The sequence below is a fragment of the Numenius arquata genome, chromosome 17, assembly GCF_964106895.1.
Source record: "Numenius arquata chromosome 17, bNumArq3.hap1.1, whole genome shotgun sequence".
Lineage (NCBI taxonomy): Eukaryota > Metazoa > Chordata > Aves > Charadriiformes > Scolopacidae > Numenius > Numenius arquata.
Genome location: NC_133592.1, coordinates 3,716,703 through 3,736,893, shown reverse-complemented (window position 1 = coordinate 3,736,893; position 20,191 = coordinate 3,716,703). Strand labels below are relative to the sequence as shown.

General features: G+C 58.0%; 1 protein-coding gene across 1 annotated transcript in view; it reads right to left on the bottom strand.

The window, feature by feature from the left end:
* DNAH17 (dynein axonemal heavy chain 17) overlaps positions 1 to 20,191 on the bottom strand; it is a 34,273-nt gene that overhangs the window by 1,805 nt on the left and 12,277 nt on the right. Inside the window, exons 34-78 of the mRNA XM_074160099.1 lie at positions 19,825 to 19,985; positions 19,588 to 19,744; positions 19,079 to 19,183; positions 18,505 to 18,662; positions 17,846 to 17,984; positions 17,141 to 17,368; positions 16,843 to 16,980; positions 16,327 to 16,459; positions 15,907 to 16,034; positions 15,642 to 15,790; positions 15,218 to 15,500; positions 14,948 to 15,121; positions 14,110 to 14,317; positions 13,849 to 14,014; positions 13,585 to 13,687; positions 13,264 to 13,411; positions 12,835 to 12,926; positions 12,514 to 12,675; positions 12,214 to 12,378; positions 11,863 to 12,054; positions 11,247 to 11,513; positions 10,560 to 10,721; positions 9,854 to 10,087; positions 9,519 to 9,683; positions 9,313 to 9,408; positions 9,003 to 9,220; positions 8,551 to 8,758; positions 8,162 to 8,277; positions 7,638 to 7,830; positions 7,301 to 7,536; positions 6,910 to 7,032; positions 6,144 to 6,348; positions 5,535 to 5,699; positions 5,255 to 5,395; positions 4,944 to 5,114; positions 4,634 to 4,756; positions 4,287 to 4,480; positions 4,046 to 4,194; positions 3,840 to 3,967; positions 3,260 to 3,487; positions 2,511 to 2,702; positions 1,709 to 1,888; positions 1,172 to 1,354; positions 308 to 490; positions 70 to 213 (exon numbers count right to left, since the gene is read on the bottom strand). Of these exons, the coding sequence (XP_074016200.1) occupies positions 70 to 213; positions 308 to 490; positions 1,172 to 1,354; positions 1,709 to 1,888; positions 2,511 to 2,702; positions 3,260 to 3,487; positions 3,840 to 3,967; positions 4,046 to 4,194; positions 4,287 to 4,480; positions 4,634 to 4,756; positions 4,944 to 5,114; positions 5,255 to 5,395; positions 5,535 to 5,699; positions 6,144 to 6,348; positions 6,910 to 7,032; positions 7,301 to 7,536; positions 7,638 to 7,830; positions 8,162 to 8,277; positions 8,551 to 8,758; positions 9,003 to 9,220; positions 9,313 to 9,408; positions 9,519 to 9,683; positions 9,854 to 10,087; positions 10,560 to 10,721; positions 11,247 to 11,513; positions 11,863 to 12,054; positions 12,214 to 12,378; positions 12,514 to 12,675; positions 12,835 to 12,926; positions 13,264 to 13,411; positions 13,585 to 13,687; positions 13,849 to 14,014; positions 14,110 to 14,317; positions 14,948 to 15,121; positions 15,218 to 15,500; positions 15,642 to 15,790; positions 15,907 to 16,034; positions 16,327 to 16,459; positions 16,843 to 16,980; positions 17,141 to 17,368; positions 17,846 to 17,984; positions 18,505 to 18,662; positions 19,079 to 19,183; positions 19,588 to 19,744; positions 19,825 to 19,985 (7,593 nt within the window). The remainder of the gene's footprint in view (positions 1 to 69; positions 214 to 307; positions 491 to 1,171; positions 1,355 to 1,708; positions 1,889 to 2,510; positions 2,703 to 3,259; positions 3,488 to 3,839; positions 3,968 to 4,045; positions 4,195 to 4,286; positions 4,481 to 4,633; positions 4,757 to 4,943; positions 5,115 to 5,254; positions 5,396 to 5,534; positions 5,700 to 6,143; positions 6,349 to 6,909; positions 7,033 to 7,300; positions 7,537 to 7,637; positions 7,831 to 8,161; positions 8,278 to 8,550; positions 8,759 to 9,002; positions 9,221 to 9,312; positions 9,409 to 9,518; positions 9,684 to 9,853; positions 10,088 to 10,559; positions 10,722 to 11,246; positions 11,514 to 11,862; positions 12,055 to 12,213; positions 12,379 to 12,513; positions 12,676 to 12,834; positions 12,927 to 13,263; positions 13,412 to 13,584; positions 13,688 to 13,848; positions 14,015 to 14,109; positions 14,318 to 14,947; positions 15,122 to 15,217; positions 15,501 to 15,641; positions 15,791 to 15,906; positions 16,035 to 16,326; positions 16,460 to 16,842; positions 16,981 to 17,140; positions 17,369 to 17,845; positions 17,985 to 18,504; positions 18,663 to 19,078; positions 19,184 to 19,587; positions 19,745 to 19,824; positions 19,986 to 20,191) is intronic.

The window sequence follows — 20,191 nt, the reverse complement described above, 5'->3', positions numbered from 1 at the left end:
GAGGTGGTTCCTGGTCTCCCATGGTACCCGCTGCCTGCCCAAGCTCTGCCTTTCAGGGACTGTGCTCACCCGGATGCGCAGGAGCAGGTCTGCGTACCAGGCTCCCAGGCTCAGCAGGGAGGGGTAGGCATAGCGCGTCCAGGACTCCGGGACACTGTCATAGAAGAGAGCGTTCCCCAGGTCTTCCATGTCTGAGGTGATCGTTAGCTCTCCCTGTGAGAAAGAGAACAGTCTGGGCGGTTGTACCTGCAGAAAGCGAGACTGATAGAAATATCTGGTCCTTTCTGGGCAGCTGCTTAAGGCACACCTTTAGTCCCAAGTCTAGTTCTTTCAGGGAGCGCCTGATTTCATGGGTCAGGATGTTCATCCTTTCACATTCCTGGAAGGCAACTACAACGTAGGGGGTCTTCTCGGCTGCTTTTGCCATGATCTCTGCCATGTTGAATGGCTCCGGCAGCTTCTCAATGATCTCGTCTAGGACTGACTTCACCTGGAAAGAATATGCCATAAAACTGCACTTATCGAAGGAAAAATGCTGCAAGTTAACAGTTAATTAACTTCGTAATATTTTTCTTTTTCTGCTTTAGTGTTTTCATGTGTTTCTTCCTCTAATACTCCATTCTTTTACTAACTGCTCTGGGATCTTAAAAAGCTGCGTCTCTTTCTTTGGTAGCCAGGAAGGTAAGAGCTGAAGCCACTGTGAAATTAAAGTGTAAAATCCAGGGAGTCAGGAGGAAGACTTTTTTTTTTTTTTTAAAAAAAAAAACAGCAAAACTGTATTTTAGTGGTTGTCATCATGAATCGCAATTACTACCCTGCTCCGCATGCTGAGGACACAGGACACGAGCCACATTTTGCATCTCTGGCCCATCCAAGATTAAGCGTCCTGACCACAGCTGACTGCTCAAACGGAGCCAACACAAAGCAGGGGCTGGGGCAGCGTTTCTGCCCCTCCCTGTGCCCTTTGGGTTCCTCGGAGATGCTGGACCAGAGCAGCTTATGGCCTTCTGCCTGCCCGGGGTCTAGGCTGATGCCAGAGCAGAAAAGGGCCAGCGCTGCAGAGGGGACAAGGATAGGGACAGGGACGGACAAGTGCCCGTGGCCCGTTTGTGTCCTCCCCTCCTGGTCCCCTCCTGGCCCCTCAATCGTCATTGTGTAGTGTAAAACTTGCCTTTTCCTCTCGGGAGACGCCTGAGCCTCCTCCAGCATCCGATTCTTTGGGCTGCATTTCCAAAACTGTCCGGAAAAGCCTATCCGAAGTGACGGTCAGGAAGCCGATTTCGGCGTTGGGGTGGAGGCCGTAGAGGTAGGGGCTCTCCGGGGGCAGGTTGTCATCGACGTACTCGTGGTAGCCCTGGGCACGGGGCAGGCGCTGGCGTTAGTTGAGCAGATACGGCCAAAGGAGGGAGTTTCACTTCAGCCTTCAAAATACGTCATCGCTTTCTGGTGGTGCTGCCTCAGCTCCCTGGCCTGGTTTACTCAACACTGCTTTTTACTCGGGCCTTACCTAAGTTTTTCCCTTAACGCCCCAGCCACAGGAATTATTTTTGTAACGATTCTGCATATTTCCATGGGATTGAACCTTTTTTTTTTTTTTTTTTTCCCCTCCCTACATTCCCCCTTGGTTAACATCAGTTAACTCTGACTGCTGTGCATTTATCCAGACCGGTGCTTTTTCACAGCAAATTGCAACTTTAATTTCTCTTACCTTGTAATCCAGGCTGGGGGGGATGAGAAACCCCGGGGCCAGGTACAGTTCCCCCTCCAGCATCTCGGGGCGCACGTACTCGCTCAGGTACGTCCGGCAGAGCCGCCGGTCCCAGTCGTCTGTGATGTGCCCCCCGTACATGATCTCACCAAAGAGGTACCGCAGGTCGTCCCATGGCACCTACAAGGAGGGGGGTCACCGTGAGGGGGATGGCTGTGGGCTCCCGAGAGCTCCCCACAGCCTGGGGAGGCCACAGGTGACTGCAGGGTCACGGAGCGATTGCTCCTGGGATAGTCTGTCCCAGCGTCCGGGGAGGGGACAGAGCCTGGACCCGCGGAGCCTCGGTGACAGAGCGAGGGGAGCAAGACGGGGACCTTGTCCCACGTGTGTCTTGTGTTTGCCCACAGGTTTCACCCTGTGGACACAGCCATTGAGCCCCCGACACCCCCTCTTCATTAGGGTGAACCGGGGGAAAGCAGGACTCTTCTGAGGGGGGGACCTCAAGTCCTACTCATCGCACCTTCATTCTCAGGGCAGGCTTTGCCTTTTGGGTGGAAAGTAATTTAAAACCAAAACCCGAAACAGGGTACGAAACACCCACTTTCCACCCAGCTCAGGACGGAGGACTCGGCACCTTCACCCACCAGAGCGTGCAGCTCCCGGGGAGGAGGGAAGAGCCGCTGGTAACGCTGTGTTTCCCCAAAAAAATGTATTTGTGCAGGAAAGGGATAAATTTTTTAAAGAAGGTTGACTGTCACAGTGTGTGTTGTGCTGAGGTATGGTCCTTTCCAAAGTCCCTTACCTTGGGGTTGGCCTCCAGGTAGTTGTAGAGGACGTTAATGGATATGGTCAGGTCCCCGTTGTTGAAGGGGTAAGGTCTGTTCCAGCCCTGAGTGCCAAACTTGCGCCGCTCGGCCACCACCGCGTGGAAGTAACAGAGAGCGAACAGGATGCATTTGAACTCGATTTCTTTGCTGCACATCTCTAACGTGTCCTGCCGGGGAGTGAAAGCGAGAGTGAAAGCGAGTTTGCCCGTGAACGAGCCACTATTGTGATCGGCTGCCCCTCTGTTGGGGAACATGGACAGATGATGGAGAAGGAGAACTGAAGGTTGTTTATTAAAATAAAGCATAAAATTATCTTTTAAAGATTTGCTAGTTGGTTAGTTTTTGCACTCATTTGTTTATAAAAAAATTAGGAATCCCCCCCCCCCCCCCCACCATACACCCCCAGCTGACAGTCGAGGCGGCTCGTTGGTGGCACCAAACTGCAGCAGCTCGACCTTCATCCCTGGGAAAGGCATGGGTGGTGCCGCACCCATTCGGGAGCCCCGGAGCAGCTCTAGTCACCCCTAAATCACACCCCAACAGTTGGGGCTCTGGGCACACCCCGGAGGATGTGCCTGGTGGGGCGGGAGGAAGAGCTGGTTCCCGGTGCAGTGTCTGTGTCTGCAGTGATGCCCCCAAAGATGCTCAGTGGGGGAGACCCTCAGGACGGGGAGAGGCCACCCGGAGCGGTGGGAAGGGCCCGGTGCGGCCACGGTGGGGCTACCTGGGTGAAGAGGTCCAGGGCTTTGTGCAGGTTGGCGTACATGCCTGTCGGCGGCTCGTTGGTGATTTTGATGGAGTTTTCCAGCAGCCCCTGCGGGATGATGTGCGTGTCGGGGCTGGGGGCCGGCTCGGCACTCATGAACACCCTGTAGTCCTCGTGGCTGCCCAGGCTGTACTGCTCCACCATCTTCTCCAGTGTGCCCAGCCATCGGGCCACCAGGTGGATGTTCTGCAACGAGACCCGACGGTACTGCCTGGCCTGAAGTACAACCCCGGGAATCACGTGTTTCCCCCCCAAATTCCTGCTGTGGCTCCACAGAGAGCAGGCACAGCACAACATGGCACCACTTGGGCTGGGGATGCCAGTGTCACTGCCCTCACGTGGGGCGCACCGTGAGGAACCCTGCGCCCCCACTGCAGGGCCACCATCCTCTTTGGATGCCCTCCCATGCTTTTGGCTTCCACTCTCTATTGCTGGTTGCCTACTCTGTGGCCCCTCTCTGTTTCCCGGTGTGCCCTGGTGTGCCCAGTTGCCAGCCGGGCTGTGTGCCCCGCAGTGCGTCCCAGTGCCCCCCACCCACCTGCAGGATGACCCAGTGGCCCTGCGTGGCTGCTGCCTCCAGGGCCTGTTCTGCCACAACCTCCTGGCCCTGCCCCAGTGAGACGTTGTGGATCCTCCCGTTGTCGATGGTGAAGTTCAGTTTTTTGCCTGGGGAGGGGAGGAAATGGCGTTCACTGGCCCAGCCCTCATGGTCTGGTGCCAGCCAAGAAAGGGGCAGCTGCTCACCCAGGACCTCTACGTCTTTCAGCGGGTCAACACCAGGGGAGAGAATGAAGAACATGGGCGAGGAGGGACTGCTCTCCTTGTACACCTTGGCGAGTTCAATGCTTCTTCCTTCCACAAACTTGCTCCCCATCTTCTCTTCCACAAAGTTCCTACGGAAAAAATAAACCCAGAATGTGGGTTAGGAACAAAGGTGGTCTCTGGGCGCAGCTGGCACGGTGACATGGGGGGGATGCCGGCGCACCTGATGGCATAGGTCATCCTGTCTGGCCGCATGCACCGCAGCATGCACAGCTTCTGCAGGGACGTCTTGTTCTTCCACTCCTTGGGGAACACCTCCTTCTCCGGCACCTCGGACTCCACAAACTTTTTCCATCGCTTTGCTGAGCCCTCGATGTCACTGTCCAAGTTCTTGAACTCTTCCATGTCTGAGAGCACCTTCAGGTCCCACAGAGAAGGGCGAAATCACTCCTGGGCTCTGCTTGCCCACAGGAACAGGGCTTTGCAGACCCTCCCAGGTGACTCCAGACCCGCCACGCTGGGGGCTGTGCTGGCCTCGCCTGGGCACAGTGGGCAACCGTGGGGACCAACCTTGATGCCGCCCCAGCCCTGGGGCTGCAGGAAGTCCACAGGGGAAGTAATGCCAGCCTTGGAAGGGAAGCGCAGGAGAAAGTCCAGCTCCACCGGGTTCACTTCTTTCTTGATTGCCAGGACCTGGTGAGTTGAGAGCGGAGCATCACAACCAGCCCAGCACTCACAGCCACGGCACGAGGGCTGCTCCGGGCCAGAAGCTACTGAGCATCCAGCAGCAGTACAGAAGTAAGAGAACAACCTGCCTAAACCAACAGAAATTCAGGTACAGTATCGTACAACAGAAGCCTCAGACATTTGCAGGCGTTACCTGGAAGGTGACCTGGGCCAGGAAAATGAGTTTGTCTCTCTCGAAGAGTCCCCGTGCTGTGTACATATAGACCGAGTAGGTGATCTCATCCGTCAGGTTGATCACCCTTTGCTTGGTGTCGTCGCTGGGGGTCGTGCGCTGAATGGCTTTCTCGAAGACCCCGTTGAAGGCCTGAGGAGGAACCGGGCGGGCAGCTCAGCACCCGGGCTCCGGGTGTTTTAACAGCATCGATGTTGAAACACCGAGTCTCTGTGATCCCCCGAGCCCTGTCTTGCCCCTACAGACCAATTCCCTCCTTGCTCCACAAATACCTTGAGAGAGAACTGGTAGATGGGGTTGATCTTGTTGAGGTCACTCAGGATGAAGTACAGCAGGGACGCTCGCTCTGCCGCTGGCCTGTAGTTCTCTCTAGCCTCATTGATTTGAACTTCAGTGATTTTAGCTTCTTTCACCTTGATGCACACAAAGGCAGGTGTTATCCAGCATCCTGGCACATGCCGAAGCAGCACCCATCCTCCCATTGGGTGCCCAGCGTGGTCCAGGAGAGCCCTCCCACTCCCTGCAGCACCGGCGCCGGGGCAGCTCGCTTACTTTTTCCTCGATTTCCATGGCCGTGCGTTTTGTTGTTTCCAGGTTCTCCACCAGCGCCGTGTCCCCCAGGAAATCCCCGCCGGCAGCAGAGAGCCGGGCAAGCAGGGAGTCTTCCAGCTCCTTCAGCTTGATCTTGAACTCATTCTGGCTCTTGGTGAGGTTTGCCTACAACACCCCCCCCCCGGAGACACGTCAGTTGAGGGACCACATCATGACTTACACTGGGTGCTCCCCAATGAGCTGCGGACCATTAGCGGTGCCGCTGGCTTTGTCTTCTACTAAGTAGAAACTCTCCCTTTACAAATGCAGCCCAGACAGCGTGCTGAGGTATGGGTCTGAGCAATGGGTCTCTAAGACCCCAACCCAGTGTTTCATGCTGTCACCAATGTGCTGAAGCAAGAGGCGGGTGGACATGGCCCTCCCGGGGACAGCGAGCCATCGGTGGCAGCGCCAGGTTCCACGGGGCAACGGCGGACCCCCGAGCCTCCATGCAGACTTGCTGGGCTCTCCATCAGCAGCAGTTCAGGGAGGTGAGACCTCACTGCTCCCAGCAGAAAAGCCACCATCGGGGCCACTCTGCTGCCACCTCGCCGGCAGCCGGGTTCCTACCTTCAGGGTCTCCAGGTCTGGCCGCTCTTTGGCCACCACAGCAGCTAGGAGCTGGTCCTCCAGCCCTTCCCGGGTCACCAAGAAGTTGATCAGGGTGCACTGAGCCTGCACCTCTGGCTTGTAGTGAGGGTTGAAATATTTGGTGTGCAGAATCAGGCGGAAGCGTGGGTGATATTCCACTTCTTTATCTCCTATCTTAATGTATCTGTTCAGTTAATTAAACAAATTAATTTCTGTACACTTGGCAGTAACTCAGCACAGACAAACCCTTGACCCACGTGCTGTTCCCAGCTGCTCCAGATGTATTTCTCTGGTTGGGAAAAGGCATAGCCAGATCCAGGGACACAGCCAGGAAGGTCGGTGGTGGCTGGGTCAGGCAGCATGGCCAGCAGTGGGGCTGGCAGCACCGTGTGGGGCAGGGAGATGGGGCGGGGGGTTCTCAGCAAAAGCCCCACCCCAGAACAGCTTCTGTGCCAAGAAAACCCTCCCAGTTTATCACACCTTATCACAGGTGCACCAGGGAACGTGCTCCTAAATCACTCAATGGACTGGGCTCTGCTGACCAGAACAGCCCAAGAAGCCATGTCAACTACAAGTGTCCCTGCTGGGTGACACTGGAGAAAACTGGGGGATGTGGCCGGAGCCAGGGGAAGGATCAGGCCCCAGGTGCCTGATCCTTCCCCTGGGCATAAATCGGCGTTTCAGGGCAGCAGTGGTCACTCAGAGCCAGTGGAGCTCCTCGGACCAGAGACCGGGGCGTGCTGACCTGCCCTTCTTGGTGGTGTTCCTGCCCAGCAGATGGTCCAGCACCGGTTCCAGTGTCTCCCCGATGTCCTCAATCAGCAGTGGCTGTCCTTCGGAGACCGCCCGCTCAATGGTGTCCAGGTAGCTGTGGCCGAGAGGGGTGGGAGGTATGTGTGGGGCGAGCTCGGGCCGTGGCAAGCTCAGGCGAGCTCGGGCAAACACCCTCCAGCCACTGCACCCCGAGGGGACCCTGCCAGCCCCGGCCCCGCAGAGCCCACGGAGGTATTGGGTACCCCAGGTCTGATGGGGGGATGTGGGTGCCCTGCCCCACAGACCCCGTGCCCCTCCGGTGTCAGGGGAGGGGGACACCGGTCCAGTCCGAGCCCGCAGACACCCCACAGCCCCCAACTCACTTCCTCTGGCCCAGGCGGATGGTCTGCAGCTCCTCCCCGTATTTGTTCTTGATCCACTTGATGCCCTGGAGTTGGGCGTCCACGATCAGGGGCCACCGCTCGGTGTTGCAGAGGATGGTGGCGTTCTCGGTGGACATGCGGTCGCTGGGCAGCCCCTGGTTGCTCCAGGCAGCCACGTCGGCGGCATCGGTGAGGAGGCTGAGGGGGTCCAGCCCCGGGGTGATGGGTATGGGCACCTGTAGGGGAGGGGATGTTGTCACCCGGCAGCAGAGGAGTAGGAGCCCCTCGGTGCTGGCAGCATCGGGGGAAGGACTCCCTGGGACAGGATGCCGCCCACCGCCAGCCCTTCGAAGAAGGGGATCCAGTGCTTCTCCAGCAGCTCCACCCTGTACTTCTTGGTGAAGTAGCCGACATAGGACACGAAGGCGGAGACCAGCAGCACATCTCCGCACACCGTCTTCTCCTGCTCTTTCAGCATCTCCACTGACTCTGCCCAGCGCACGTTTTCGGACGCCAGGCCCCCGATGAGCCTGGGGGGAATCAGAGAGGGTGGCTGCTGCGGTGCCACTCCTCCTGGGGCTGTGTGGGACGGGGACAACTCAGCTGTGATGCCCTGGGATGGCCATCACCAAACACCCTTGGAATTAACCCCCCTGTTCTCGGGCTGCCCTCAGCTGGGGCGCACGGCTCCACGGCTGCATCCCCCCCCAAACTCCTGGCCCAATTAGTTCTTGGGATTTTTTAATTTGGTGAGGGTATGGGGGTCTCTGATGCTTCCACGACCCCCGTGTCATTGTCACCAAGCAGTGCCAGGGAGCAGCAGATGGCCCCAGGGCTGCTGGACCAGCGTTTGCACGGTACCTGTTTGCCAGCGTGATGACTCGATTGGTCGCGTCCGCCTCCTGCTGACATTTGATTTTTTCAGCTGTAGCTTTCTCAAACTCTGCAGTGAGAGCTGCCAGGTTGGCGTTCAGGTCCTTCAAAAGACAACACGTCAGCAGTGACCACCCAGCTGCCGGGATCTGCCCACCCCAGGGGGCTTTGGTGCAGCCCCTGATGTGACAACGCGTCTCTTGCACCCGGGCTCCAGGTGACATGAATTATAAGAACCTTTCTCCCTCATTTTTGGCTTCTGGCCCTGACCCCCAGCTGAATTGCTGGTGGCTGAGGGCGTTGCAGTGGGTGCCAGCCAAGGCAAACAGTGGCCGTGGCTGGGGGCTGTGGGTTGGGGGGGGGTGACACACACTTACGGCAATTTTGTTCTTAATGCGACTGAGTTTTTCTTGCGCCTCCGCCAGCTCGGCGTTGGCCTCCTCCAGCGCCAGCCTTTTGGGCTCCACCTCGCAGAACACCTCGTAGAAGCGGACGATGTTCAGGCACCAGGAGCACAGGCCCCCGGCGGCCGTTGACTTGGTCATTATGAATTCTGGATCAAAACTGGGGTCTGACTGGTAGGGCCTGGAATGGGAGGACACGCCGTGCCACAACACTGAGCCACAGCCGCCAGCAGCCCCGTCCCGCTCCTCCTGGGGCTTGGGCTGCCATTGGATGTCATGGTGGGAGAGCAGAGCAAATGCCCAGATCCCACTCCTGCCCCTCAAACCCTGCTGTGCTCGCTGGGTGAAGGTCTCCTGGATCCCCTGCCCAGGGTAGCCCCACAGCATGGGGACAGAAAGGGGACAGGAACCGGCCATGGACTCACTCAAACGCCTTGAGACAGGCCTCGGGAATGTGCTCCTTGTCAAACTTCTTTAAGGAGTCAAGGAAAGTGTCTACTTTTCCCATCATGACTTTTGCTGCCTTCCAGCTCTTGTCCTTCGGTATCTTGCCCTTGGGGGCCGTCAGGACCATCACGGCTGCTGTCACATTCACCACCGCTTGTGGTGGGGACCCGAAGGACTTCAGCTCCGTCAGGTTGTTCTGGGGAGGGACCACGGGGCTGCTGAGCATCACCCCGGCGTGGGGACACCGGCACCAGCTGGGGACCTGCTTCCCACCAAGGGGTCGCCCACCTTGTTGAGCGTGTTGAGGGCCTCCTGGGCAGCTATGAGCGCTGGCTCCGCTTTCGCCAGGTCGGTCTCGCAGGCTCGCTGCTTCTCGGCCACGTTCTGGGGAGGTGAGGGACAGGATGGGGTGAGCGGCTGGAACTGACAGAGCTCACGCTGCCTTGTTCCATGTTGGACCCCGGCATGGTGGGCACCGGCTCAGTGTCACTCACTGTGTTGATGGCCTGGACCTTCAGCTCCTCCTCATCAGCGATGGCTTTCTCCTTGCTGACCTTCTCCGTCTCAACGCCCACCACGTGGATAAGTTTATCGGCGTCCTCGTTCTTCCGCTTCAGCTCTTCCTCCTGGACCGCCAGCTTGGCTTTCAGATCATCCACCTTGATGGGGGGAGAAACGGAGCAGATCAGAGGGTTGATCCTGCCGAGCTCTGCCTGGCCTTGCAGCCATGGCTTGGTGCGGCTTGGGGACTTCATGGCCACCGTGACCACTCTGTGGTGATGTGCCTCCCCTCGCCCCCCACATCACGCATGATGCTGTGGGCAGGCACCTGCGACGTCGTGCTCTGCAGCTTTGTCAGCCCCTTCTCCAGCCTCTCGATCTTGGCGGTGAGCTCGCTCCGTTTTTTTGACAGCAGGTTTTGGTAGAGCTTTATCTGCTCCAGGAAGGTCTTTGGCGTGGTGTAATTATAGCGTCTCTCCATGGCCAGGTAGGTCTTGGACATCTCCTTAACGCTTATGTGGACGTGGGACATGAACTGGCTGATGGAGACCTTGACCTCGGGCTGCGGCAGAGCACAGAGTGAGCCGTGGTGGCGGTGCTGAGGTGGAACCGAGCCGTCCCGCAGGGTGGTTCCACATCCAGCGCAAAGACCGGGTGGCAAAGCCCTGCTTCCCATTAAACAGCATAACCCGTGGCTGGGAAATGTGAGTGATCCCAGCACTAATGACGCTTGTTCTTACGCCCACCTCTGGTTTCCCGACTCAGATCCCCCCTGGGCTGCACTGGGGAAATGCTGCTCTTCCCAGGATGTTACTTGTGATGGTGTTTTAAGGACACACAGGAAACGAGAAGAGGTTTGGGGCTGCAGGCTCTGGCCCTGGAGCTGGCTGTGAGCTTACCCCAGCACCCCAGGTCACGTCAGACCCCCATCCTGGGTGTGTTGCAACAAGGAGAGCAGCAGAGGTGCAGGTCATTCCCCAAAGCAGCCCAGTTTCCCCAGACCTGGTGTGCACCCACCCAGGGTCCCAGCTCACCTCGATGTCTCCTGTTTCCTCCAGGAACCTGCTGCTGACAGACACGAGTGCGTCCTCCGGCCACTCGTGGAACCAGTCAATGGCCGTGCAGTTGACCACAGCGGGGAACCTCCTGGCCCTCACTCGCAGGGTGGAGCCCACGGGGGAGAAGCAGAGGATGACCTGGGGCAGAGGGTGCTGGTGAGTGGGGCAGCCCCACTGCCGGGGGCTGAGCTCACACGTGGCGCAGAGGAGCATCGCTGTGGACTCTGCATGGCTGCAAACATCTGCTGGAGATCAGGACTTTGCCTCCCTCCCATTAACTCCCCTTCCCAGTAGGTGGGAGATGGTCTGTGTGCACCCTGCGCCTCTCAGCAGGGTCAGGGCTGGCACCGGATCCCCTGTGGTGGCCAGTGGCCAAGCACAGTGCCCAGTTGGCCTCCCTTTGAGTTCCAGCACAGCCCAGTGCCGGCTCACGGCCGTGGAGGCTGCTCAGACCCCATTGCCCCAAGGGGGGGAAATATGTGGGTGTGGAGAGCTGCCCCCTGGGGTGGGAGGGCACTGTTGGCTCTGAAACCTTTGGCAACACCTTTTGCCCAAACTCATTACCGTGTAATGAAACCACAGTTTTCTGTGTCCTGTCTGCAGGATTTTGGATTTGGCAGGTCAGGAGCACTGACAAAACACCCCTCTCGGGGGAACACCCACCTTTAACTGACGTCTGACTTTTTCTATAAATAATTTCCAGCAGTTTTCCCTTGTATCTTGCAATCCAAGGAACTTCACTTGGGGCCTCATGGAGCTGATAATGTTTTCCAGGTCATCGTCCTGAAAGAGCCCCGGCACGTCTCCAGATGCCAAGAAGTCATTGATTAGGACCAGGAATGATTCTTCAGCCACCTGGGAGTCTGTCATCAGGAACACGGTGGGGCTGTTCTTCACGGCCGCCTTGATGTACTGGGAGGCAAGGTCGAGCTGGGGCAGGAGACAGAAGCCATCATCTCCCTTCTCTTCAGCCCCCTGAGCTCTTCTCCCAAGTGACCGGTCCCAGCACAGCCCGGTGGCCCTGGGCCACCCCGGGATGCTGGGAGGGTGCTGTTGGGAAGGTGCTGGGTGCCCGCTGGGTGTTGGCTGCTCTGCCAGCACCACACAAGCCCATCCCTGGCCAGGGGAACGCTGTGTCCCCCCGGGACAGGACTGGTGGGTGCTCAGAAGGCACCTTTGAGCAAGGTGCTCAGATGCAGAGACAAGAGGAGCAGAGTCCCAGGCACTCACCCCAGGCACGGGAGCCACCCCAGGTTGCCCGGTGGGAAGCTGCGCTCACCTTCAGGTCCGGGATGCCGTAGCCTTTCCTCAGTGTGATCTGGAAGACGTTCAGGCTGCTGATGAACGCCGCCAGCCGCGCCAGGCTCTGCTTCCCGCTGCCGCCCACCCCCACCAGCAGCGCGTTGCCCCAGGGAGACTCTAAGATCCGACTAATTCTGCAAATATGAGACACTGCATCTTCAAAGAGCACCTGAAGAGAACAGGAGGGGAAGGTTTGAGGTTCGATATTCTGAATCACGGCAGGAAAAGCAACAAACGCCCTTTAACGTAGAAACCCGAGGCAGAGCGATGCTGCAGCCGCATCTCTGCGGTGTCCACGCTGCTCGGCACGGAGCTGCCAGGCACTCACCAAGCTCATCGCCGCATTCACCTCGTTGTAGTTGTCCAAGGCTTCCACCAGCAGCTTGTTCAGAGCCGGCCAGCTTGGCACTGGCATGTACTTGGAGTCCCCCATGCCCTGGGCGAAGTGGCAGTAGATGTTGGGCTTGGCGAACACCAGCTCTTCGTTGAGTTCCTGGGAGAGGGAATGCCAGCTGTGGGGCTCAGCTGTGGGGCACCGGGGGGGGTACTTCTGCCCTGTGCTGGGAGCCCATCCTGGCAGCGCAGCCCCGTGGGCTGGGGAACCCCCTCTTTTTCCAGCACAACTTACAGCAAAGAACTTTTTGCAGGTGTCTGCCAGCACCTTCCCGAAGCCTTTCTGATCCTTTTCATCGACGAGCTTGTCTCCGTACACCCTCTCCGCTTCGTGCAGCCAGAGACGCACCAAGTCCACAGGAGTTTTCAGGCATTCGGGGGTGGAGAACAACAGACCCTGACAAACATGTGAAACCTTCAGTCCTCGGGGGTTTATTTTACTGCTTCTCAGAGCTGGGTGTAAAGGTTGGCTTTGGGAAGAGGTGACGGTACTTTTCAAGGACATGGTGCACTGCAAGGAATCAGGATGTTTTAGAGGAAACAGCCCTCCCACTACCTGGAATATGTTGGAGAGGTCCCGGAGGTTGAAGACATAGTGGAATTTGATGGCTGTCGGCAAGAAGGTGGAGGCGACCTTCTGGTGGAGAGCTGTGGGCAGGGAGCGGGGGTGAGCGGGTGGCAGGCCCCTGGAGACCCCTCTGGTGGGGTCCCTGAGCCCCTCGCTCTCCCCTCTGTCACCCTCAGAAGCGAGGACAAGCCTGATGTTTTAGTCTGGTGATTTTTAGGGACACGATGGCACATTTTGAATGTGAACAGGAGAAAAGGAGGAATGGAGTTGTCATTTGGATGGTGCTGTCATGGAGGTGTGACAGGGGGCTCCCAGGCACTGGCTGGCTGTGGTGCATTTGGAATTCCCAGTGCTGGTGGGTGCATTCTCTTGGGGGGGGGGCACCTTCCCCCCTACCCCGACCATGCAGGGGCTCACCCAGCGCTGCTGCCACCAGCTGGGGCTGCAGCTTCTGAATGGCCTGTGGCATCTTCTGCAGGGCCAGGTGCTGGGCGAGGATGGTGCTGTAGATGGTCAGCAGAGCCTCCTGCCCGGGAAAGCTCACGGCAAAGACACAGAAGTGACGCTGCAGCAAAGGGGCAAAAATTCAGGTGGCAGCTTTGTCCCCAGGGGCTGATGGAGCCAGCTGGCACCGTGAGGTTCCCCACCACATCCCAACCCATCCCAGCTCCTCCAGGCTCCGGTCCCAGGAGAGTGAACTCGCTGGGGACAGTCCCCAGCCCCACAGACCCTGCCTACCTGCAGCCTGGAGTCGATGGTGAAGGACCCCGCGGTCGGGTTCATGCAGGCCACGTACTGGCAGTTGTGAATGTCCTTCAGGGTCAGTTTGGTCCTGTCATACCTGCACAGGGACTGACACTGTGATGTGTTCCCTGGGGATGGGTTCCTCCAGTAGGGCTGTGCCCCATGGACCCCTCGGACCTCCATCCAGAGGGACACGGGAGCAGGGATCCTTGTTCCCCCAGTGCTCAGCACAGCGTGGGCCACCAGCTGGGGACCTACCAGTGTCCATGGTCCATGTGCTGCCGGATGAGTGTGTGCGGTGCCACCGTGCCGTACTTGTCCACCTCCGGCATGTTCATGTCGTCGATGAAGTAGATGAGCCTCCTGGTGCCGGGTGGGCCATAGTTCCTTCCCGATTTCTTCTCCAGGGGCTTCTCGAGGATGGCTGCACAGGAGGAGCGGGTGGGCGGTGGGGCAGCGCCATGGGGCCCTGCGGCACAGCCCGGCACGGGGCTGGCTGCTGGCTGGGGCCAGCCTTACCCTGCAGCATGTCCGAGGTGGTGTAGAAGTTAAAGGGCACGGACTGCACAAGGTATTCATCCGTGCTGAGCGCTTCCAGCTTGTCCCGCATCAGGACCGATTTTCCCGTCCCCGCGTTTCCCACCAGCATCACCGGCCTCTGCTTCTCCATCAGCAGGTCCATGAAGTAGCGAAGGCGAATGGTCTCTGCCGTGTGCACCATGGAGGCCTGGGGACATCGTGCTGTCAGTGCCCAGGGCTCTCCCCTCGCTGCCAGAGCCGGTGTTTGCAGGCAGAGGCAGCGCTGGAGGTCTCGGAGGATGCTCCCTCCGAACAAACCTGGTCCCTCTCTAAAGCAAAAGGTCTCAGGTGTTTGGTTATTCTAAAGATTTTTCTGATCAGAAATGGGAGCTCTCAGAAAAACAAGTTATTAAAACAGAAGAACACGGCACCGTTCCCGAAACTGTCCCCAGTGTCTTTGTTCAGCCAATGCACTGGCCAAATTCAGCCGCGGCACCCCTCCCTTTCCCTGGCATCTTTGACACCACCACCCCCCGCCCAGGGCGGCATTTCAAAAGCCATGCAAATAATATTTAAAATACATTTTTGCATTCAGGCAATAGTTAGAATCATTTAGTGAGAATCTACAAAGCCACATGTTAATCTGAAATTAAAAAAAAAAGCTCTCGCTGAGGTTCCTGTGGGGTGAAGCGGGGGGTTTCCCGGGTACCAGCAGCCAGCCCCAATCCCGCATCCCGCATCCCTGCGCCACTCTGGGTCCTGGAGCACTGCTCGGGGGCAAGACCATGGAGTAATAAACAAACAAAACACATAAACACGGAGAGCGTGTGGGAAATACCTGTAAAGGGACTTCGGGATCGAGTTCGAATTTTGGCACTTTTTCAGTCCAGAGCATGAATTTCTTTGTTTCCGGATCAATGTAATAGTCAAAAATTGTTCCCTGAGAAGGAAACTTGACCGTTTTAAACTCGTTCACCCACCACTTGCTGAACTCCAGGCGGTAATCCACGAGCTGGGAGGAACAGACAGAGACACTCAGGAACCGACTGGCCTCGTCGCCCTGGTGTTTTCGGCAGGGATGGAGCTGGGGGGGCGCGGGTGGGCAAACCTGGTCCTGGAACATGGCCCCACCAAAGGCCCAGGTGCAGGCGAAGACAAAGTAGAGCTCATAGAGCTCCCGTGGTGAGTCCGGTGGGGTGGTCTGGGGCGTCAGGAGGCACTCCAGCAGGTACAGCACCATCTGTATCACCGTGATCTCGGGGACGGGAGTGATCTTCTTGAACCCAGACTTCAGCTTCTCCAGGCACACGGGCAGGTACTTGTCGAACAGGATTATCAGATTGGCCTTCTCAGACTGCACTGTCCTCATCTCGATCCAGCTGGTCACAACTCTGCAGGAGGGACGGGCAGGGCTGCAGGAGAGCGCGTGGGGGACCAGTACCCACTCCATCCCATGCCATCCCATGCCATGCCATCCCATCCCATCCCATCCCATCCCATCCCATCCCATCCATCTCCCTCCCTGGGCTCACGGGTTCCAGCCCAGGTCTGCTGGGTTGATGTAGAGGATTCCTGCCCGGGAGACAGTGGCTGGCGTGGCGGTCCGCAGGTGGCTAATCTCGAAGAGGAGCCGCATGGTGGGGTTGAGGGGGATGCGTTCGTTGCTGGCCAAGGTGAGAACCTGGGGAAAGCAGCCTGTCATGGCAGGATGCCCTGATCTTGGGGCCAAGGCATGAATACAAGCTGATCACCCCAACCAAGGAGCAGGAAAAGCTCCTGGAGTGTGATGGCACTGACCTTATTGTCATCCATGACTGTGTTCAAGGACTCAATCCACATGGGGTCAATGTCTCCATCAAGGATGATCCACTTGGGCCCTTTGTGTGTGATGTTGGCCAGGTCACGCATCACTGAAGAAAACAGACCTGCCCCACAGGGAGACATGTGGGTTTGTCCTTTGCAGCTCTTTCCACTCACAGCGCATTTGCTGAGGGATACATGGGACTGGGTGCGTCCCTGAAACACGTTCTTCCTCCCACCCACTCCAGTTAAAAGCCCCAATGAAAGGTCTTCTCATTCCCGTCACCACATCCCAAAGTGTTTGTAGATTCACATTTTATGAAGGTATTTGCCCATGCACCCGCAGCTGCTCAAAGATGGTTTGTGCCAGGTCCCACCTCCCCCCCGTGTCCAAGTGCACAAGCATTCGTGTCTCACCGTCCCTCCACTCCCGCGTGGACGGATGAATAACCCCAAACAGCTCATCGCAGGTCACAGCCTTTGGGTCGAGGTCCACAGTGACCGGCTTCTGCTTCATGTTCTTGTAGGTCTTGTTGAGTGACCTCAGCACCTGCAGGGAGGGGAACGGTGCGGCCATGGCTCCTACGAGGGTGTCTGCAGCCGTTCCTGCACAGAGCATTTGCTCCCACCCACTGTGGAGCACCCAGGCTGGGGGAGCTGCTGGGAAGGTGCTGGACCTCCCTCGAACCGGCTCCTGGCTGGGGTGCCGTGGGAGCCCAGAGCCACACCAGCCCGTCCTGCTCAGCTCCGTGGGCTAAGCCCGGCACACGTGGAGCTGGAGGGCCTGGCATGGCCACAGACACTGGCCGTGCCACCATCCCCTACCCAGATGCTGCTGCAGCTGGGGTCTGAGCGGCAGTGTCCACATGGAGAGGTCAAAGAGGCTGTGGGACAGGAGGGGACCGGTGTCCTCGGGCATGGTTTGGCCACTACCTGGGACTTGCCACAGCCGGCGTTGCCGATGACAAAGACGGAGTGTCTCACTTGCAGCAGCTCCTCCAGCTGCACCACCTTCAGCACGAAGCTCTCCTCCGCCTGCAGCTTCAGCTCCAGTATGGACTGCTTAATGATCTGGGAGGGGGAGAGAGCACTGACCACAGGCAGCTGTCACGGCCTCAGCGAGACCCCTAAACAAGCTGGCCACCCCCCAAAGTGCCAAATGGACCTTCAGCCTCCGGACGCTGCCAGGGCTGGGATGTCTCTGGCACTGGTGCCGTGCCTGAGCTTGTACCTTCTCAAAGTTGAGGTCCCTCTTCCTGGGGACGTCCAGGGCTGGGAACAGGTCTCCAATCAGCCCCATGAAGACGGGCAAGTCGTCCGTCACGATCTTGGGGATGTTGAAGTCTCGTAAAGCTCTCATCAGAACTTGGTCCTCGGCACGGCCGGGGTCCCCTCTCTTCAAGGAGCCCGCTACCACCAGCACAGACTTGATGGCCCGCAGACCCCAGTCATAGTGGTCCTGCCAACAGCCAGCAGAGTATTACAGATCCACTTTGGAGAGGGAGAAGTGCTTAAAAAAACCCTACAGAGCCTGTCCATCACCCCACGCCCAGGCGGTGCCCAGCAAAATAGGCTTAAATGAGTTTATTTACAAGACAAGCCCCAGCCAGTCACGGGGTGGACGGCCGTCTGGCTGCTTCCCGGAGCACATTTTTGTTGTAAATCACTTCTGCTGAGATGAATAATATCTGCATGCTCTCATCTTAACTGGCTGCGTTCTTTTCTATTCTATTCTATTTTTGGACTTCTTGATTTCTTCCAGAAGGCAGAAATATGCCATATGATGCACCAGCTTGGAAGTGGAATTTGTCCAGCCATAGACCTGAACTCTGCCCAACGCCAGCCAGCACGTTACGACCAGCAATCCCACTACAGTCCCTCAGGTTTGAAATTCAAATGAACTCTTTCATCTTAAAGAATTAAGAGGTTAAATTACCTGTTTAGACAGTAGCTCTTTGCAGAGTGTGTACAAAGTAATGAACTTTCTTGCTAGGAGCTTAGCATCCATAAAACCTTCTGCGACGAGCATGATTTCACAGATCAGTTCGAAATCAGGGACCACCATGGCGCAGGGTCTGGAGAAGAGCAAGGGCTGGTTAGCAGGGCTGTGCATAGACATCCGCGCCCCTCGCCCCCGCAGCCAGAAAGGATTTGCACCCGTGTTTCCAACAGGAATCATTCCTGCTGCTGTGAGTGTTATAAAATTGGGCAGTAATTTACACCAGTTGGGGTCTCTAGAGGTCTCTTGTCCAGGCTCCTGCTCCAAGCAGTGCTCAAGCTACCCCAAGCCATCTCCAGTCACATTTTGAATTCCGCCGAGGACAGAGATCCCACAGAACCCCTGGGCCACCCCTTCCAGTGCTTGCCCATCTTTTTTTTCTTATTCCCAATCGGATTTTTAGCTGAATGTTGCAACTAAACACTCCAAGTGTCCTCCCCCCCCCAGCCTCTGACCATCTCAGGGGCTTTGAGCAGGGCTGTTCTGGGGTGCCAGGGTCTCCTGTCACAAGGGGCTGCCAGTACTCACAAATATCTTCGTTTGCACTAGCTAAGTTCACACTATGGATGTAGCACGACTGCCAGTTACACACTGACCTGAACAGAGCTTTTAAGTTCTCGGGCAGTTCTGTCCGTCCTGCGTAGCCCGGGTTCATGGTGATGAACAGCCCGACCGAGGGGACCAGAGCGATCGTCTCCCCGAGGAAATTGAATGTTTTCTTCTTGGCGCGAATTGCATCTTGAACACATTTCACCTGGCGTGGAGAGGAGTTGTCAGTGCGGGGGGTCCCTGCCCTGAGCCTCCGGTCACCCTCACCCACTGCCCACAGGAAGCCGGGGTGCTCGGTCATGCCATGGGCGACGCTAGAAATAATATTGATCTACGGGTGCAGGGAACCAGCCCTAAATCAGCTCCTCCCCAGGCACAGCATCCTGTCCCTGGGGGTGGCAGAGCTGGTGGCGGGGTGCCGGGTCACCGGGATGGGACACAGCTGGGCTGCATGACCTTAAACGTGCCCAAAGCCCCCACAGTGCTGCCCTTCTCCTCCTTCTGCCCCCCAGCACGACACAGTGGAAATAACAGCGGCAAACGGTCCCTTTGAAAGTAACTGAGACACAGTTCAGTTAACTGGAAGCGCCGACAGGCAGCTCCCCGTGGCACCCCACTCACCTGCACGGCAATCACGGACAGAACCTCCACCGAAATGCGATTGAACTCGTCGAAGCAGCCCCAGGCGCCGGTCTGAGCGAGCCCCTTGTAGATATTCCCGCAGGACTGGAGAGAGAGAGCACCGAGATGGGCTTCAGACACCAAGCTTTAACACCAAGGCTGTGACACGGGGATTTGTTAACAAAGCCCGAGGGCTGGGAGCTGCTCAAGCTTTTATGGTTTGTGCTGTTCCCTGCGGAAACGTCCCGCAGCCCTTCCCGGTTCTCAGAACCACAAGCCGGCTGGAGCTGTGGCGGGACCGAGCGGTGCAGGGTGGCACTGGGGCTGGACCTGTAATTTTCTCTCCATCTGCCAAGCTGGGGGAGAGGAGAGCAGCTTCAGGGCATCAGAGATGGGCACTGCAGCCGAACACGGGGGTGCACGTGCAGTGGGGCCTCCCGAAAGAGGGTGGACACCCCATGGCTCTTGCCTCGGTGCCCCCGTCCCACTTCCCACTCCCACTCCCCCACCTTGTAGTCCATCTGCTCGGAGCAGTTGAAGACGTAGACCATCATGCCGATTGCCCGGCCCAGGTCCTTGGTGGTCTCTGTTTTGCCGGTGCCCGCGGGGCCGGCGGGGGCCCCCCCCATGAAGAGGTGGAGGGACTGCGTCAGGGTGATGTAGCACCTGCGGAGGGGAGGACATCAGGGCCGAGTGGTGCCGAGATCGGGGCGGGCAGCGGGGGGTGCGGGGAGCCGAGTCCCTACCGATCCGTCAGGGGGGTGATAACCAGCCGGGGGGTGTTCCCCAGGTACTCGTAGGAGTACTGGAGCTGAGCGTCGCAGATGTTGGCATAGCAGTGCTTCTTCCCCTCGTCCCAGCGGTGCCGGAGCTGGGACTGCCAGGTGAACGCCTGGGCGTTCTCCACCTGCGGAGCAGCCACTGAGGAGGGCAGGAACCAGCACCGACCCGCCGGGAGCTCCCAAACACCCCTCTGGACCCTTTGTCACCCCCGTACATGAGGAGAGCGTGCAAACTGGTCCCAGTGCAATGCTGGGGTGGGTGAGGACCGTCCCTCCACGTGTCCCAGCCCTCCCTGTGTCCCCTGACGGCAGAGCACAGCCCAGCGCCGAG